General features: G+C 40.8%; 1 protein-coding gene across 4 annotated transcripts in view; it reads left to right on the top strand.

Moving 5' to 3' along the window:
* EFHC2 (EF-hand domain containing 2) overlaps positions 1-17,433 on the top strand; it is a 343,223-nt gene that overhangs the window by 204,161 nt on the left and 121,629 nt on the right. For all 4 annotated transcript variants that reach the window (XM_037822347.1, XM_037822348.1, XM_037822346.1 and 1 more), the window contains one exon: positions 16,561-16,726. In XM_037822347.1, coding sequence (XP_037678275.1) covers positions 16,561-16,726 — 166 coding nt within the window. The remainder of the gene's footprint in view (positions 1-16,560; positions 16,727-17,433) is intronic.

Below are 17,433 nucleotides of genomic sequence, written 5' to 3'. Positions count from 1 at the left end.
TAGGGGGAAAGCATCCAGTCTTATGTTAGGTGTAGGTCTTTTGTCGATGCTGTTTATCAGATTGAGGCAATTACCTTCTATTCCTAGTTTCCTGAGAGTTTTTATCAGGGATAGATGTGGGATTTTGTCAGATGCCTTTTCTGTATCAATTGATATGATTGTGTGGTTTTTCTTTTTTATAATGTTTATATGCTGGTTTACGTTTTTTGATTTTTGAATACTGAACCTGCTTTGCATTCCTGAGATAAACTCTACCTGCCCGTGGTGTATTATTCTTTTTATATCAGTTTGTTAATATTTTGTTGAGGATTTTTGCATCTGTGTTCAGGAAGGATATTGGTTTGCAGTTTCTTTTTCTTGTACTGTCTTTGTCTGTTTTTGGTATCAGGGAAATGCTGGCTGCATAAAATGAGTTGGAAAGTGTTCCCTCCTCTTCTATTTTCTGGAAGAGATTGTATAGAATTGGTGTTTTTTCTTCTTTAAATGTTTGGTAAAATTCTGTTTAACCATCTGTGCCTGGAGATAATTGTTTTTGGAATGTTTTTAGCTACAAATTAAATTTTTAAATAGTTGTGGGACTATTCAGGTTAACTATTTCATCTTGGGTAAATTTTGGTGGTTATGGCTTTTTGAGTAAGTTGTCCATTTAATCTAAGTTGTTGAACTTAAGTGCATAGGGTCATTTGTAGTATTCCCTTGTTATATCCTTTGTAATGTCTGTGGAGTTTCTAGAGATATCTTCTCTTTAATTCCTGATATTGGTAATTTTACCTTCTCCCTTTTTTTCTTTGTCAGTCTTACTGGAGGTTTATCAATTTTATTGATCTTTTCATAGAACCAGCTTTTGGTTTCATTGATTTTCTCTATTATTTGCCAGTTTTTTTATTTCATTGATTTCTCCTCCTATCTTTAATATTTTCTTCTTTCTACTTGCTTTGAGTTTATTTTGCTCTTCTTTTTCTAGTTTCTTAAAGTGTAAGCTTAGAGTAGAGCTTAGACTTGAGACCTTTCTCCTTTTCTAACAAGCTTTTAATGCTATAAATTTCCCTCTAAGCACTGCTGTCACTACATCCCACCAATTTTGATATATTATAGTTTCATTCTTGTTCAATTCAGAGAGACATCCTGTTTAATCCATGGATTATTTAGAAGTGTTTTAATTTCCAAGTTCTTGGAGATTTTTCTGTTACCTTTTTGGTATTGGTTTCTAGCATAATTCCACTATGGTCAGAGAACATAATTTACATGATTTCATTTCTTTTAAGTTTATTAAGGTTTGTCTTAGGACCTAGGATATGGTCTATCTTGGTGAGTATTCCATGAGTGCTGGTGTATTCTGTTATTAGGTAGACTGCTGTATAAGTGTCAGTTAAGATCCAGCTGAGTGATGGTTTTGTTCACGTCTATATCCTTGCTGATTTTCTGTCTAGTTCTCTTGATTACTGAGAAAGGAGTGTAAATCTTCAACTATTCTTGGGAACTTGTGTATTTCTCTGTTTTATTCTGACAGTTTTTGGGCTTCATGTATTTTGAAGCTCTCTTATTAGGAGGATACACATTTAGGTTTGTTAAGTCTTCTTGAACAATTGACCCTTTTTTCATTATGTAATATTCCCTTTTATTGCCAGTAGTTTTCTTTGTTCTGAAGTCTACTTTTCCTGATACTAATATAGCCACTCCAACTTTCTTTTGATTAATGTTTGCATGGCACATCTTGTTCTACCCTTTTACTTTTAACCTATTTGTATCTTAATATTTAAAGTGTGTATCTTCTAGGCAGCATATAGTTAGGACTTTTTTTTTTTTTTTTTTAATCCAATCTGACAATCTCTGCCTTTTAAATAGGTTGTTTAGACCATTTGAATTTATGTAATTATTGATAGGTTTGGATCTAGGGCTACCATTTTATTATTTGTTTTCACTTTGTTCCATCTATTTTTCATGCCTCTATTTCCCCTTTCATGCCTTATTTTGGGTTATTTAAAACTATTTTTTTAGCATTTTACTTTATCTACTGGGTTTCTTTCTCTTCCCTTTTCCCTCCTGTCCTCCCTCCCTCTCTCCTTCCTTCTCCACTCCTTCCCTCCCTCTTCCCTCCTCTCTTCTCTTTAAATCTATTTATCTAATCGTCTACCTAAATCTCTCTCTCCATTTGTCTTATCTATCATCATCACCTATCTATCCACATATAAACACACACGTATATTTTAGTTGTAGTTCTAGAGAATACATAACATCTTACAGTTATATACATAACTTTTTGTTATATGCATGTTATATGCATAACTTTGTTATATATATAACTTTTTGCAGTCTATTTAGAACCAGTAGTTTACCACTTCAAGTGAAATGTAGAAACATTACCATCCTACAGGTCCCTTAACTCTCTACCCTTTATGTTGCAGTTATTTTATACAGTATACCTACATCGTTGAAACTTACATCAGAGGATGTTACAATTTATTTCAACTGTCAGATATATTGTAAAGTACTCAAGGAGAAGAATTGTCCATTGTATTTACCCTTTTTGTTGCTCTTATTTCATTCCTGATGCTCCGACTTCCTTTCTGGCATCATTATCCTTCTGCCAGAAGAACTTCCTTTAGCAATTCCTTTGTAAAAGGTAGGTCTGTTGGCAACAAATTCTCTGTTTTCCCTTATCCAAGAGCTTTTTTTAAAATCACTGTTCCTGTATATATAATTGCTATATATATGATTCTGGGTTGACCATTATTTTCTTTTAGTATTTTAAAAACTTCTTTCAAACCTTCATGGTTTCTGATGAGAAATCCATAGTCATTCTTCTCTCTCTCTCTCTCTCTCTCTATATATATATATATATATATGCTTTCAAAATACCTTGTCTTTTGCTTTCAGCAGTTTGTTATGTGTCTAAGCATGGATTTATTTGGGTTTATCTTGTTTTGGATTTGCTGAGCTTCTTGAATCTGGAGGTTTATGTTTTGCCAAATTTGTGAAGTTTTCAGCCATTATTTCTTAAAATTTTTTTTTCCACACCACTCTCTTTCTCCTCTCTTTCTGGGACTCTGATGACATGAGTGTTAGACCTTTTGGTATTGTGCCACAGGTCTTTGAGGATCTGTTCATTTTTTAAAAAATCGTTTTCTCTGTTGTTCAGTGTGATGGTTAGGTTCATGTGTCAACTTGGCCAGGTGACCCAGCTGTCTGGTCAAGCAAACACTGGCCTAACAATTGCTGTGAAGACCTTTGAGGCTGGTTAATAAAACAACAGGCTGGTTTGTCGGATCATCAGTCAATTGACTGCAGCTGTGACTGATGACTCATCAAAGGGCATGCCTTCCACAATGAGAGAATGCAATGGGCTGGATTTAATCCAATTAATCAGTTGAAGACTTATAAGCAAGACAGATAGAGGACCTTCACCATTTCTTCGGCTGCCCAGTGAAGCATTTCCTGAGGAGTTCGTCGAAGTTGCCGGTTCATTTCCTGAGTTCATCGAACACGTTCGTCGAAGATCCCAGTTCATTTCCTGAGGAGTTCGTCGAAGTTGCCGGTTCGTTTCCTGAGGAGTTCATCGAACATGTTCGTCAAAGATCCCAGTTCATTTCCTGAGGAGTTCGTCGAAGTTGCCAGTTCGTTTCCTGAGCAGTCCATTGGACATCTTCCTTGGAGTTGACAGTTTGTTGACGGCTCTACAGAATTTGGACTCGTGCATACCCACAGTTGCGGGAGTCACTTTTACAATTTGATAATCAGAGACACCTCTCATTGATTCTGTTTCCCTAGAGAACCCTAACTAATACAACTTGGTACTGAGAGTGGTTCTTGAGAAACAGAATCTTAAAATGGGCTTTTACAATTTGCTTTCTACTCTGATTAGATTCAGAGGCACTAATGACTCTATTTCCAATAATCAAGAGGGCACTGACAGTCCATGGCATGAGTTGGCAAAGGAGATACACAAAATAGTGCCATTTGATTCTCCTAATCATACTCAAGTATGAAGCAAGGCTCTGGGTGACAGTGTTTTCGACACTTTCACGGAGTTTTGCAGTATTAAGAGGTATAATGATGTTGGCTGGCTGCTCTTAGATACTTTGGATAAAGTTGTAAGAGAAAGGGATGAGCTAAAGGCTTCAAATTCAAAACTTAAACGCCGTATGACAGATGTAAAGGTTTCCATGTGTGCCCTGAAAGAAAATCTTATTTCCTGTGCCCGCAGACTGGAAGTTTCCGAAAACCAGATGCAGTCTCTCATTGTGCGAGTAGCAAATTTACAACGTAAACTAAAATCTCAACCTCTCAGGGTGTCTGCTATTAAAGTAAAGGCATTGATTGGAAAAGAATGGGATCCGGAAACTTGGGATGGGGACATATGGATTGATAATAATGGCAATGAGGACATTGGAACCCTGGATTCTGCTGGGTCATTGTTAGATTTACCTGTAGAGGGCTGTCCTGGGGAAACAGCTTCCCCACCTCCAGTCTGCCCTAAGGAGCCTGCCACCCAAACCCCACCTAAGGAGATTAACCCTTCAGTGCCTGCTAATCCTGTAATCACCTCCCCTGAGGAAGCAGCCCTCACTCCTGTGTCTGGAGAGATTAATCCTGTTTTAAGAGATGAAAATGCAACAGAATGTCCTGAGGTGAATGGCTTGAGAGATAATTCTAACTCTTTTCATGACCCACCCCCACCACCAGTTTTTGCTTCAAGACCTATAACTAGGCTCAAGTCCCAACAGGCCCCAAAAGGTGAGGTACAAAGTGTGACCCATGAGGAAGTACGCTATACTCCAAAAGAGCTGTATGAGTTTTCCAACTTATACAGACAGAAACCAGGGGAATATGTGTGGGAATGGATATTGAGAGTGTGGGATAATGGTGGAAGGAATATAAGGTTGGATCAGGCTGAATTTACTGATATGGGCCCACTAAGTAAGAGATTCTGCATTCAATGTTGTAGCTCGAGGGGTTAGAAAGGGTGTTAACAGTTTGTTTGGGTGGTTGGCTGAAACATGGATCAAAAGGTGGCCGGCATTACCAGAGGCTGAAATGCCAGAATTGCCCTGGTACAATGTGGAGGAGGGGATTCAAAGGCTTAGAGAGATTGGAATGTTAGAGTGGATTTATCATGGAAGACCTGCTCACACAGCCCTGGAATGTCCAGAGGACACACCTTTTACCAGGACTGTGAGGAATAAATTTGTGAGACTAGCTCCATCATCCCTGAAGAGCTCTGTAGTTGCCCTTCTCTGTAGGTCAGATATTACTGTAGGAACTGCTGTCACTGAGTTGGAATCCTTAAACACAATGGGGATAATCGGGTCCCAAGTCGGTAGAAGCCAAGTGGCTGCAGTTAATCGCCACAGACAAGGTGGGAATGGCTACCATAATGGAAAACAGGCTCAAAGCAGCAATCAAAATAATATGACTTGCAGAGACTTATGGCGTTGGCTAGTGGATCATGGAGTACCAAGTAGTAAAATAGATGGGCAATCAACTAAATTCTTGTTTGAACTATATAGGCAGAAGAATTCTAGGTCATGTGAACAAAAGTCTCCCTTGAATTACAAAAACAGAGAGTCACGGCCCCTTAATCAATTCCCAGACTTGAGACAGTTTACAGATCCAGAGCCCCTTGAATGAAGGGAAGGCCAGGTACCCTTGGGGAAGGATCCTGTTACACTGCCAAAAATTTATACTGTTAATCTTCCTCCCAGCCTTCCCCAGGGGGACCTACGGCCTTTTACCAGGGTGACTGTGCATTGGGGAAAAGGAAATGATCAGATATTTCATGGATTATTAGACACTGGTTCAGAAGTGACATTAATTCCCGGAGACCCAAAACGTCACTCTGGTCCACCAGTCAGAGTTGGGGCTTATGGAGGTCAGGTGACTGATGGAGTTTTAGCTCAGGTCCATCTCACAGTGGGTCCAGTGGGTCCCCGGACCCATTCTGTGGTTATTTCCCCAGTGCCAGAATGCATAATTGAAATAGACATACTCAGCAACTGGCAGAATCCTCACATTGGTTCCCTGACTCATGGAGTGAGGGCTATTATGGTGGGAAAGGCCAAGTGGAAGCCACTAGAACTGCCCCTGCCTAGGAAAATAGTGAACCAGAAGCAATACCGGATTCCTGGAGGGATTGCAGAGATTAATGCCACTCTTAAGGACTTGAAGGATGCAGGGGTGGTGATTCCCACCACATCCCCATTCAACTCTCTTATTTGGCCTGTGCAGAAAACAGATGGGTCTTGGAGGATGACTGTGGATTATCGTAAGCTTAACCAGATGGTGACTCCAATTGCAGCTGCTGTTCCAGATGTGATATCACTGCTTGAGCAAATCAACACATCCCCTGGTACCTGGTATGCAGCTGTTGATCTGGCAAATGCTTTTTTCTCAATTGCTGTCAGCAAGGACCACCAGAAACAGTTTACATTCAGCTGGCAAGGCCAGCAGTTTACATTCACCGTGCTACCTCAGGGTTATATCATCTCTCCAGCCCTATGTCATAATATTGTCCGCAGGGATCTTGATCGTTTCTCCCTCCCACAAGACATCACACTGGTTCATTATATTGATGATATCATGTTGATTGGACCTAGTGAGCAAGAAGTAGCAACTACTCTAAATTTGTTGGTAAGGTATTTGCGTGGCAGAGGATGGTAGATAAATCCAACAAAAATACAGGGGCCTTCCACCTCAGCAAAATTTCTAGGTGTCCAGTGGTGTGGGGCCTGTCGAGATGTTCCTTCTAAGGTGAAGGATAAGCTGTTGCATCTGGCCCCTCCTACAACCAAAAAAGAGGCACAACGCTTAGTTGGCCTCTTTGGGTTTTGGAGGCAACATATTCCTCATTTAGGTGTGCTACTCTGGCCCATTTACCGAGTGACTAGAAAAGCTTCTAGTTTTGAGTGGGGACCGGAACAAGATGAGGCTCTGCGACAGGTCCAGGCTGCTGTGCAAGCTGCTCTGTCGCTTGGACCATATGATCCAGCTGACCCAATGGTGCTGGAAGTGTCAGTGGCAAATAGAGATGCTGTTTGGAGCCTTTGGCAGGCTCCTATAGGAGAATCACAATGCAGGCCCTTAGGATTTTGGAGTAAAGCTTTACCATCCTCTGCAGATAACTACTCTCCATTTGAGAAACGGCTGTTGGCCTGCTACTGGGCCTTAGTAGAGACAGAATGCTTAACCATGGGCCACCAAGTTACCATGAGACCCAAGTTACCTATCATGAGCTGGGTGTTGTCTGACTCACCAAGCCATAAAGATGGGCGTGCACAGCAGCACTCCGTCATCAAATGGAAATGATATATACAAGATAGAGCTCGAGCAGGTCCTGAAGGTACAAGTAAGTTACATGAGGAAGTGGCCCAAATGGCCATGGCCCCCACTCCTTCCACCTTACCTTCTCTTTCCCAGCCCACAGCTATGGCATCTTGGGGAGTTCCTTACAGTCAGTTGACTGAGGAAGAGAAGACTCGGGCCTGATTTACAGATGGTTCTGCACGATATGCAGGCACCACCCGAAAGTGGACAGCTGCAGCACTGCAGCCCCTTTCTAGGATGTCCCTAAAGGACAGTGGTGAGGGGAAATCCTCCCAGTGGGCAGAACTTTGAGCAGTGCACCTGGTTGTTCACTTTGCTTGGAAGGAGAACTGGCCAGAGATGTGTCTGTATACTGATTCCTGGGCTGTTGCTAATGATTTGGCTGGATGGTCAGGGACTTGGAAGGAACATGATTGGAAGATTGGTGACAAAGAAGTCTGGGGAAGGGGTATGTGGATAGACCTTTCTGAGTGGGCAAACAACATGAAGATATTTGTGTCCCATGTGAATGCTCACCAGAGGGTGACTTCAGCAGAAGAAGGTTTTAATAACCAAGTGGATAAAATGACCCTTTTGGTGGCTACCAATCAGCCTCTTTCCCCAGCAACTCCTGTCATTGCCCAATGGGCTCATGAACAAAGTGGTCATGGTGGTAGGGATGGAGGTTATGCATGGGCTCAGCAACATGGACTTCCACTCACCAAGGCTGACCTGGCCACAGCCACTGCTGAGTGTCCAGTCTGCCAGCAGCAGAGACCCACACTCAGTCCCCAATATGGCACCATTCCTCAGGGTGATCAGACTGCTACCTGGTGGCAGGTTGATTACATTGGACCACCTCCATCATGGAAGGGGCAGCGATTTGTTCTTACTGGAATAGACACATACTCCGGATATGGGTTTGCCTTCCCTGCACGACATGCTTCTGCCAAAACTACGATCCGTGGACTTACAGAATGCCTTATCCACCATCATGGTATTCCACACAGCATTGCTTTGGACCAAGGAACCCACTTCACAGCAAATGAAGTGAGGGAATGGGCACATGCTCATGGAATTCTGTGGTCTTACCATGTTCCCCATCATCCAGAGGCAGCTGGGTTGATAGAACGGTGGAATGGCCTGTTGAAGACTCAATTATGGTGCCAACTAGGTGGCAATACCTCCAGGAGGCTGTGTATGCTCTGAATCAGGGTCCACTCTATGGTGCTGTTTCTCCCATAGCCAGGATTCATGGGTCCAGGAATCAAGGGGTGGAAACAGGAGTGGCACCACTCACTATCACTCCTAGTGATCCACTAGGTAAATTTTTGCTTCCTGTCCCTGCAAGCTTAAGCTCTGCTGGTCTACAGGTCTTGGTTCCAAAAGGAGGAGTGCTTCCACCAGGAAACACAACAATAATCCCATTGAACTGGAAGTTAAGACTGCCACCTGGCCACTTTGGGCTTCTTATGCCTCTGAATCAACAGGCAAGGAAGGGGATTACTGTACTGGCTGGGGTGATTGATCCTGACTATCAAGGGGAAATAGCACTGCAACTACACAATGGAAGTAAAGAAGAGTTTTCCTGAAATACAGGAGATCCCCTAGGGCATCTCTTAGTACTACCATGCCCTGTGATTAAAGTCAATGGAAAACTGCAACAACCCAATCCAGGCAGGACTACCAATGGCCAAGAAACTTCAGGAATGAAGGTTTGGGTCACCCCACCAAGCAAAGAACCACGGCCAGCTGAAGTGCTTGCTGAGGGTAAAGGGAACATGGAATGGGTAGTGGAAGAAGGTCGTGATAAATATGAACTACGGCCACGTGACCAGTTACAGAAACGAGGACTATGATGACATGAATATTTCCTCCTTGTTTTGTTATGATTATGTTTGTATTTGTCTGTAAAGCAAATATCTTTGCTTTCTTCTTTGTCTTATCCCCTTATCATATGGCATAAGCTGTATGTTCATTTTGAAGGTATGGTTTTAGGTGATGTGTATAACTGCCAAGTTGACAAGGGGTGGACTGTGATGGTTAGGTTCATGTGTCAACTTGGCCAGGTGACCCAGCTGTCTGGTCAAGCAAACACTGGCCTAACAATTGCTGTGAAGACCTTTGAGGCTGGTTAATAAAACAACAGGCTGGTTTGTCGGATCATCAGTCAATTGACTGCAGCTGTGACTGATGACTCATCAAAGGGCATGCCTTCCACAATGAGAGAATGCAATTGGCTGGATTTAATCCAATTAATCAGTTGAAGACTTATAAGCAAGACAGATAGAGGACTTTCACTTCTTCTTTGGCTGCCCAGTGAAGCATTTCCTGAGGAGTTCGTCGAAGTTGCCGGTTCGTTTCCTGAGGAGTTCATCGAACATGTTCGTCGAAGATCCCAGTTCATTTCCTGAGGAGTTCGTCGAAGTTGCCGGTTCGTTTCGTGAGGAGTTCATTGGACATCTTCCTTGGAGTTGACAGTTTGTTGACGTCTCTACAGAATTTGAACTCGTGCATACCCACAGTTGCATGAGTCACTTTTACAATTTGATAATCAGAGACACCTCTCATTGATTCTGTTTCCCTAGAGAACCCTAATTAATACATTCAGATTGAATAATTTCTATTGTCCTATCTTTAATTTCCTTGACTCTTTTATGTCATCTGCATTCTGCAATTGGATCCATTCAATGAGTTTTTTTATTTCCATTATTGTATTTTTTAGTTCTAAAATTTCCATTTGGTTCCTCTTTATGTCATTTTTTTCTTTGCTGATACTTTATACCTTACCCTTTATTTAAAGCATTATTGACCTGAATTGTTGGAGCATTTTTATAATAGCTGCTTTAATATCTTTGTCAGATTATTTCATCTGTGTCATATTGGTGTTGGCATCTGTTTTGCTTTTTTCTTTTTGTATGCCATGTAATTTTGGCTTTAAGCTGTGTATTTTGAGTGTTTTGTTATGAAACTCTGAATCTTGTTGAAATCCTATATAGAATGTTGATACTTTTATTTTAGCAGGCAATCAATCCAGCTGGGTTCACATCACAAGTTCAGAGCAGTCTTCTGTGGTTTTAATGTCAGTTCCATTTTTGAAGCCTTTGCAGTGCTATTTTGATCTGTCCTTTGTGTGTGCCACTCAGTGTCTGGTATGGGACCTGGATGATGTTCTATCCTTTAGTTCAGTTCTCTAGGTTTGTGGTATGCTCTTTAGATTCTTATCCACATATGTGCAGCTCAGGTGTGGACTCAGGAGTTCATAAACAACTTTATGGGGTTGTTTTCCCAAGCTCCTCCTTCTCTGTAATCTCCCTGATACTTTCTAATTCCCTGGGGTGCCTCTTTTTGGTCCTCCAGCCAGAAATCTGGGACTTTCCTTACCCTATTCTGCCTCTTATGTTCCACAACAGTGCCTGTGTCTGGGGTCAAGTGGTGGGAGGATACAGGAAGAAGAAAAAACAATGGAACTTTGCCTCACTCTCTTGAGATCACAGCATCCCTGATCGGAGTGGAAGGTTCTCCTTCCTCAGGGTTCCTCTTTGTGACCCCTGCTGCCACCACTATTGCTGCTAGGATACCCCTTTCCCACTCATTGAGCCTGATCTAGAGGGATTTTCCTGGGGCTCTCTGTCTGCACCAATGCCTGTTTCCAGGGTTCCCCAATGAGTCCACGCTGGGGATACTAGAGGGAAAAATATGGTAAACTCACTGCTGATTTGACGGTATTTGAAATTCTGGTGTTCTCCAGTCTGCCTCCTCCTGTTTCCTTTTCAGAGTCCTGAGATAGCCACTCCATGCATTCTCTTCAGGTTTTATAGCTGCATTCAGTGGGAAACATGGGGTAAAGTGTAGAATGTGCTTACTCTTATCTTATCTAGATCCAGGATCCCCATGTTAGTACTCTTTTTTTGTTTCTGTTGGCTACATGCTTTGATATTAGTAAGTGGTCATCATAAATCATGCTTCCCTCCTATTCTTTTTGTTCTGAGGAAATATGGATGTGGCTTTTGTTTTTAAACAGTATACAGAACTACTAGTTAACTCTGGTGAGATATGTCAGGATCTGATTTGAAACCTAAACTATAAACCCGTCATTTGTTAAGCAACCACATACAACCTCCTGAGGACCTGCCAGCCAGCTCTGACATCTTCCTAGGCCCTCTACCCAAGGCTCCAGGTACCTGTGGTGCTGGACTAAGTTGTGATGATGGGCCTTGCCAACCTCCCCAGGATGGGGTTTTGAACTCAGTGAGGAGTTGGGGGGGGGGTGCAGTTCTAAGTTCTAAACTTCTCTCTGAAAATTCAAGTATTCATATTTCATATAAGCATAGTTCCCTAAAGGATGAGATGGAAGCCAGAAGCAATCACAGCTTTTTAAAAGGCAAGGTGTTTTGTCTCTAGAATGGGATGAGGCCCATCTATGTGACTTAGTGTCCCCGTTGTGTAGTATTCCTGGCCTCCTGGGAATCTTTATATTGTAGGAGAAGGCACCCAAAGATGCTTCAACATTCAATTTCTTTCTTAGGATCATGAAAGGAATTTGTTCCACTGTATTTGCATGCGAGATTACTCAAAATGTGTGGGCCCTATAGGGGCCAAATTGGTGGCCTCTTCTTATTTTAATTTATTTTCTAAAATTGGCCCCCTTTAGTTGGCACAGCTGAGCATATTTGCTTTGGGACCTTGGGCAAGAGGCAGCAGGAATGGGCAGGTGGCGGCTACTGCAGAGGAGCTGCTAGTGGTGAAACAGCTGGATGCACTCATGCCCTGAGGTGGTTGGGGAGGAGGATTTGACCTTTCATGAATGTAGATACCTGTTTACAATTAACAAGCCTTCAGTGTAGGAAAAAAAATACATAAAAGATACCAGGTCACTGAAAACATTTACTTGTATCCTACTAAAAGATTACTTTAATATAAAGGATGTAGTGAAGATTTGAAAATGTCATATGATCCCCTAAACATGAAGTCCAACATTTGGTTGATATTTGTCTGTCAGCTTGATTTTGAGAATATAAAGGTTGTGTTTGGGAAAAGGAATGTAGTACCGGACAGAAATGAAATGCTGTTAGTCTCTTCATGGGTTTTGCAGGGAACTTTCAGAGGAAGTGTGAATTCACTGGTGTACTCCCAATCTAGCGGGTCTTTAGGTAAATGTATCAGCTTCAAATGCCCAATGGTCCATTTAAATAGAGCCCTAGTGCTTAATTTCTTTTGGGTCAATTCTTTTGTTCATGCTATAGACTTATTGTATTACATAAAAAATCAGTTTGTGCCTTTAAAGCTACTATAACATGGGCATTATGCATTTAAACAGGAAATTATGCAAATGCAAAATTATGATGCATTTCATAGACACACTGACTCTTTATATGTCACGTAACATGTATTGTTAAAATATCCCATTTAGCAGACACTACTATCGCACAACATTTCTTGGGTAAATAACAGTGTACTTAATGTTGCTAATAACTAGAAATTCTATCCATGATAGAAGTGGTGAATCAGTGTGCTCTGATAATATTTACATTTACTTTTCTTGATTTTTTTGGTAAGGTCAAACTCATATATTAATGTTACCTAGATACAGTTATTTCTGCCATTTAAATTTTCTTTATAATTCTCCTGTTCCTAGACCAAATTTCACTTGTTTTATTTCAGTATCCTTGAAGCCCAAACTAAGACATAGTCCTGTTAATAATTTTCATCACATTTCCTCCCTTGGGTTTCTCCCCTCAGTAGACTACCTGGGTGTCTCCATTCTGCAGCATCACAGGGAGGAGCTGACAAGTGCCAACAGCACAGCCAGGGATCTCCCTAACACTAAGCCAAGGGGAGATCTGTAATGCAGTATGCAGCCTTAGTGCTTCAGTACTTGCTCCAAACTAATGACACTCCAAAATAATTTTGGGGAGGAAAAAAATGGCAGACACACTAAGAGAAAGAATTGGCTGCAATTCCAAAAAAGGTTCATTGATAATCTTTCAATTTATGTAGAAGCAGAGAGCTTGATGGAATTCTGAGAGGTATCTGAGCCCTGTGTAAAAACCAATCTGATACATAAAAAGCTGAGACTCTTTTGTGTATTCTAAGGATTTTAAGGAGAAGGTGATTCTATAGATGTTGTCCACCTAACAGTCCAGTGTGACTCCTTTAGGCATCTTTGCCATCCCACGGGCCTAGTGGGCACATCACTCTCTGACTGTTTTATGTGGATGAACATGAACTGGCAGATGGAGGCCTGTCAGTCTCTCTTTCCTGTAGCCTAAACGTTGTAAAGGCTCCAGGGGTTCCAGCATGTTTTTCTTTCACTGAAGGGGTCAGGGATTTGAATTTAAACTGTTCTTACCCTATTATTTCTTTGTCTATGAGAAGACTTTCTTATTGATTCTTAGTGGCTAGGACAACCAAACTAGTAACCAAACCATTCATTCCTATTGCTTTTTGGACACTTATTGGGCTGTACTGAGATTAGGCTGAACAAAAACCTTAAAACACCTTTAATTTTGTGGAATCATTTCTGGCCACCCCTAAACTCTTGGTGCTAGGAGCAGCAGGGCATCCAAGATGAGAGTTTAACGATCACTTGAGCAAATTGGTCACCAAACTTTGCCGCTATGAAGTGAAGATGATTGAGGAGTAGATGATTTCTAAGGGGTTTCTAGCTCAAAAATTCTGTGATTCACTAATTATTTGACCCCCAAATGAAATGTCCACTGAAACTATTTTACCTGTTTTCTGGGTACAAGCCGAGGTGGATTTACTTTGAATTCAATGAAGTTTAAGCTTAGGGGCTCCTCCTTGGCAGGAGCCCCAGTCAAGGCCCTGGGTCCCCACAAATCGTATAAGCTGCAGGCCTCACCAAACCTGGGTCCGTCTCTGGTTACTAGAATATAAGATCAACTTTGACAAAATCGAAGGTTTTTCCAGATGAAACTTCCAACTGAGATGGTGAACAGTAAATCACTATGAAGAAGGATTGAGTCCTTTTTAACATGTATCATCTCTCTATAAAATTTGTTGGAATCTAGTTAATCATGGGTAGACGTTCGATATATATGTTTTTACAAATCACTTGGATTGAGAAGAATCAGGCCATTTGAAAGACAGATGTGTCTCATGATATAGCAGAGTGCCAGTTTAAGAAAACATTTGGGAAGATGCTTTGTACAAAAATGCCTGCTTTTTCATTTATTCAACAAATATTTTTGAACACCTGAAATATGCAGGATGCTGGGATGGTGGAAAACCAAAGATAGGAAATTTGTCATTCAGGCAGGTGTCCAAAGCTTTGTGAATATATGCGTATTGCCCAGAGAAATGAGATTTAAAGTTGGATCCTGAGCCAGGGTATACAAAAAGATATATGTGTTAATGAAAGTCAGGCATGATCTAGTGGAACAGTTCTCAGCTTTTATACACTAGATGGCACTGTGGGCGCAGAGGAAAGCTCTGAATTGGTTCTTTTGTTATTTAAACGCAGTTGCAAAAATTCTATAGTTGAGAAAACAACAATGTTATAAAACCTGTAATTTCTTTTTGGAGGTGTATAATGCATCCTTAATTACTTTGCAGTTCAGTATGTGTCCTCTCTTGGTTAGATTGCTCAGATTAGTATGTAGATGTATATATATATATCTCCTGTTGTAACAGACTGATCATGCCCCAATTTTCTAATAATCACAGAGAACTCCCCCAGCCATCCCTATGTTCCTCTCCCGGAAATGAAGGTACAAATCAATGGTGTGTTTGATGTCATGGTTAGCAAGGAGAGTCTGCTACAATTCTGCCTAATTCCAAGATTTGAGCCTCTTTCTTTATTACCAAGACTTCTCTTTAATCCCCATAAAAATAGCTCTGGGAGAGGCTCACGAGTCAAGTTGCTTCTGTACTGGAACTGGAGACTTGGCTGCCTCCTTTCACTGAGCCAGTGAGAAATAGCTGAAGGCATTCTGTTCACCAACATGTCTGCCACGAACAGTTTCTGTTAGGCTGAAACTCTTTTGGGGATTGTGCTATGGGGATTTCACACATAGGCTACTAGGATGTGGAAGGAAATATGGAAGCTGAAAATGTTTTCAAATCAGAGTTAGAAATGACCTCAAACCTTTAGTGTTTTGATCAGTCAGTAAAAAAGCTATTTTAAGTGTTAGGTTGCCTTAGAAGACAAATTGATGCACAAATGTAGATGCACTACATTTGTACTCTTTCCTCTATTTGAACTTCGACAATGGAAAAGGACATCTTTGCTTACGTGGAATTCCTTTCATTCCTGAATGGAAACATCTATGGGATTCTTTAGTTTGTGGAAGAAGTAGAAAGTAGATTCTGTGTTTTTTGTTTATTTCTTTGTTTGCCATTAGTGGTGGGGCAAACACAGCGACTTGGATAGGTCAGATCAATATTTTATTTACTCTGAAGAGAAATTTGCTTCTTGGAGATGTTCAGCCTCACAAATGGGCACCTAAAAGCTCCTAGGCCATTACAAATATGTTGTCTACTCTCTCTCCATCTCTCCTTCCTCGCAGATGATAAGTACATAAATGAAATCCACAGTATTTGCCACTTAGCACTCCCTTTGAGATACTAGACATCCGGCTACTTTAAAAGATTTTTTCCCTCTTCATCACATTTTAGTACATTTGCCGTCTTTTCTTGGGCAGTAGTAACAAGAGCAACCTGGGGCAGTGGTTAGTAAGAAGAAAGATGATCTTTAAAAAACTAGGTAGTGAAACAACATGGCCTAGAATTGAGCTGGAGGGAAGGGAGGGAGATAGAAAAGTGGGCACAAGGAGAGAAGAAAGAGGGAGTAAAGAAGGGCAAAAGCAAAATTCCTTTGGAAAGGAATTTTATTAGTGAGTGTTGACTGCAGATAGGAGAGGGCTAAACTGCAGGTTAAAGTGTGGAATGGGTGGCATAAAGTTTCAAATTGAATTTTCATATCATTGGAAATAACAGGGAAGAACAAAAAATATTCAGAAACGGGGCTGTGATGACAAAAGAGAAACGTTTACTTACTTGACATAGACAGTGTTTTTTTTCTTCTTTTGAACCCATGACAATTATTGAGTGAGTCTGTGGTTTTTGTAAACATGATTGAAACCTACTCTCACAGGATTTTGCTGTGTTTTGTTTGAGAGTTTAAAATAGTTTACAAAGATCTCCATGTTCATCTTGAAAACATAACAAAACTTTCAAAACAGCCATAATCGGGGCAAAAAAAATATTGATGTTTAGTTTGCCTTTGTTTTGTTATAGAGAACTTTACCTCAATTTCATGCAAGCCTCCGCCTCCTCCAAAAATAGAACGGAAATTTTCGCCTTATACTGGCTTTGGAACTGAAGAGGATTCTCTCCGCTCCTGCATAGGCCTTATACCCACGCCTCATCAGAGGGACTTCAAGAAGTTCATGGAAAAAGACAGGTACTTGAAGGAACCATGCTTTGAGTCTAACTTTTCCCAAATGTCTGTTTGGGTTTTATAATACAGTCCTCATGACAAAAACAGATGTTGCTCAACTTACCTAGCTTCAAGTCCAGGGAAATGTTGTTATAGTTTTTTCATGAAGTTGATTATCACGCAAATATTAACAGGTTCTTACATGACTGCTTATTTTTAACAAGTGTCATCTGGAGGCTCTCAAAGTGATGTTATTCCCAATCTATGTTGCCTTTCCCGTATATATCCCTCAAGATGGTCCCTAGGAAATATTGTAGGTCAGGGGTCAGCAAACTTTTTCTTAAAGGGCCAAATAGTAAATATTCTTGGCTCTGCAAGCCATCAGCTCTGTCAAACTACTCAGCTCTACCATTGTAGTGTGAAAGCAGCCATAGCCACTGTGTGAAAAAATGAGTGACTGTGCTCTAATAAAACTTTGTTTTGAGACACAAACATTTTAATTTCTTATAATTTTTACATATCACAAAATATTATTCTTTTCTTTTGATGTTTTCCAACCATTTTCAAATACAGAAAATATTCGTAGCTCATGTGCCATACAAAAACAGGTAGCTGGCTGGATTTGTCCCACAGGCCATGGTTTACCAACCCCTGGTATAGAGTTTTCAATGATTTATAATTGTTTTTCAAAATGTTGTTTGGCAATTAATGTTGTTTTTTAATTTGAGAGG

Source organism: Choloepus didactylus, chromosome X (assembly GCF_015220235.1).
Source record: "Choloepus didactylus isolate mChoDid1 chromosome X, mChoDid1.pri, whole genome shotgun sequence".
Taxonomy (NCBI): Eukaryota; Metazoa; Chordata; class Mammalia; order Pilosa; family Megalonychidae; genus Choloepus; species Choloepus didactylus.
Note: the sequence above shows the minus strand (reverse complement) of the source record. Positions and strands in the feature narration are given on the sequence as shown.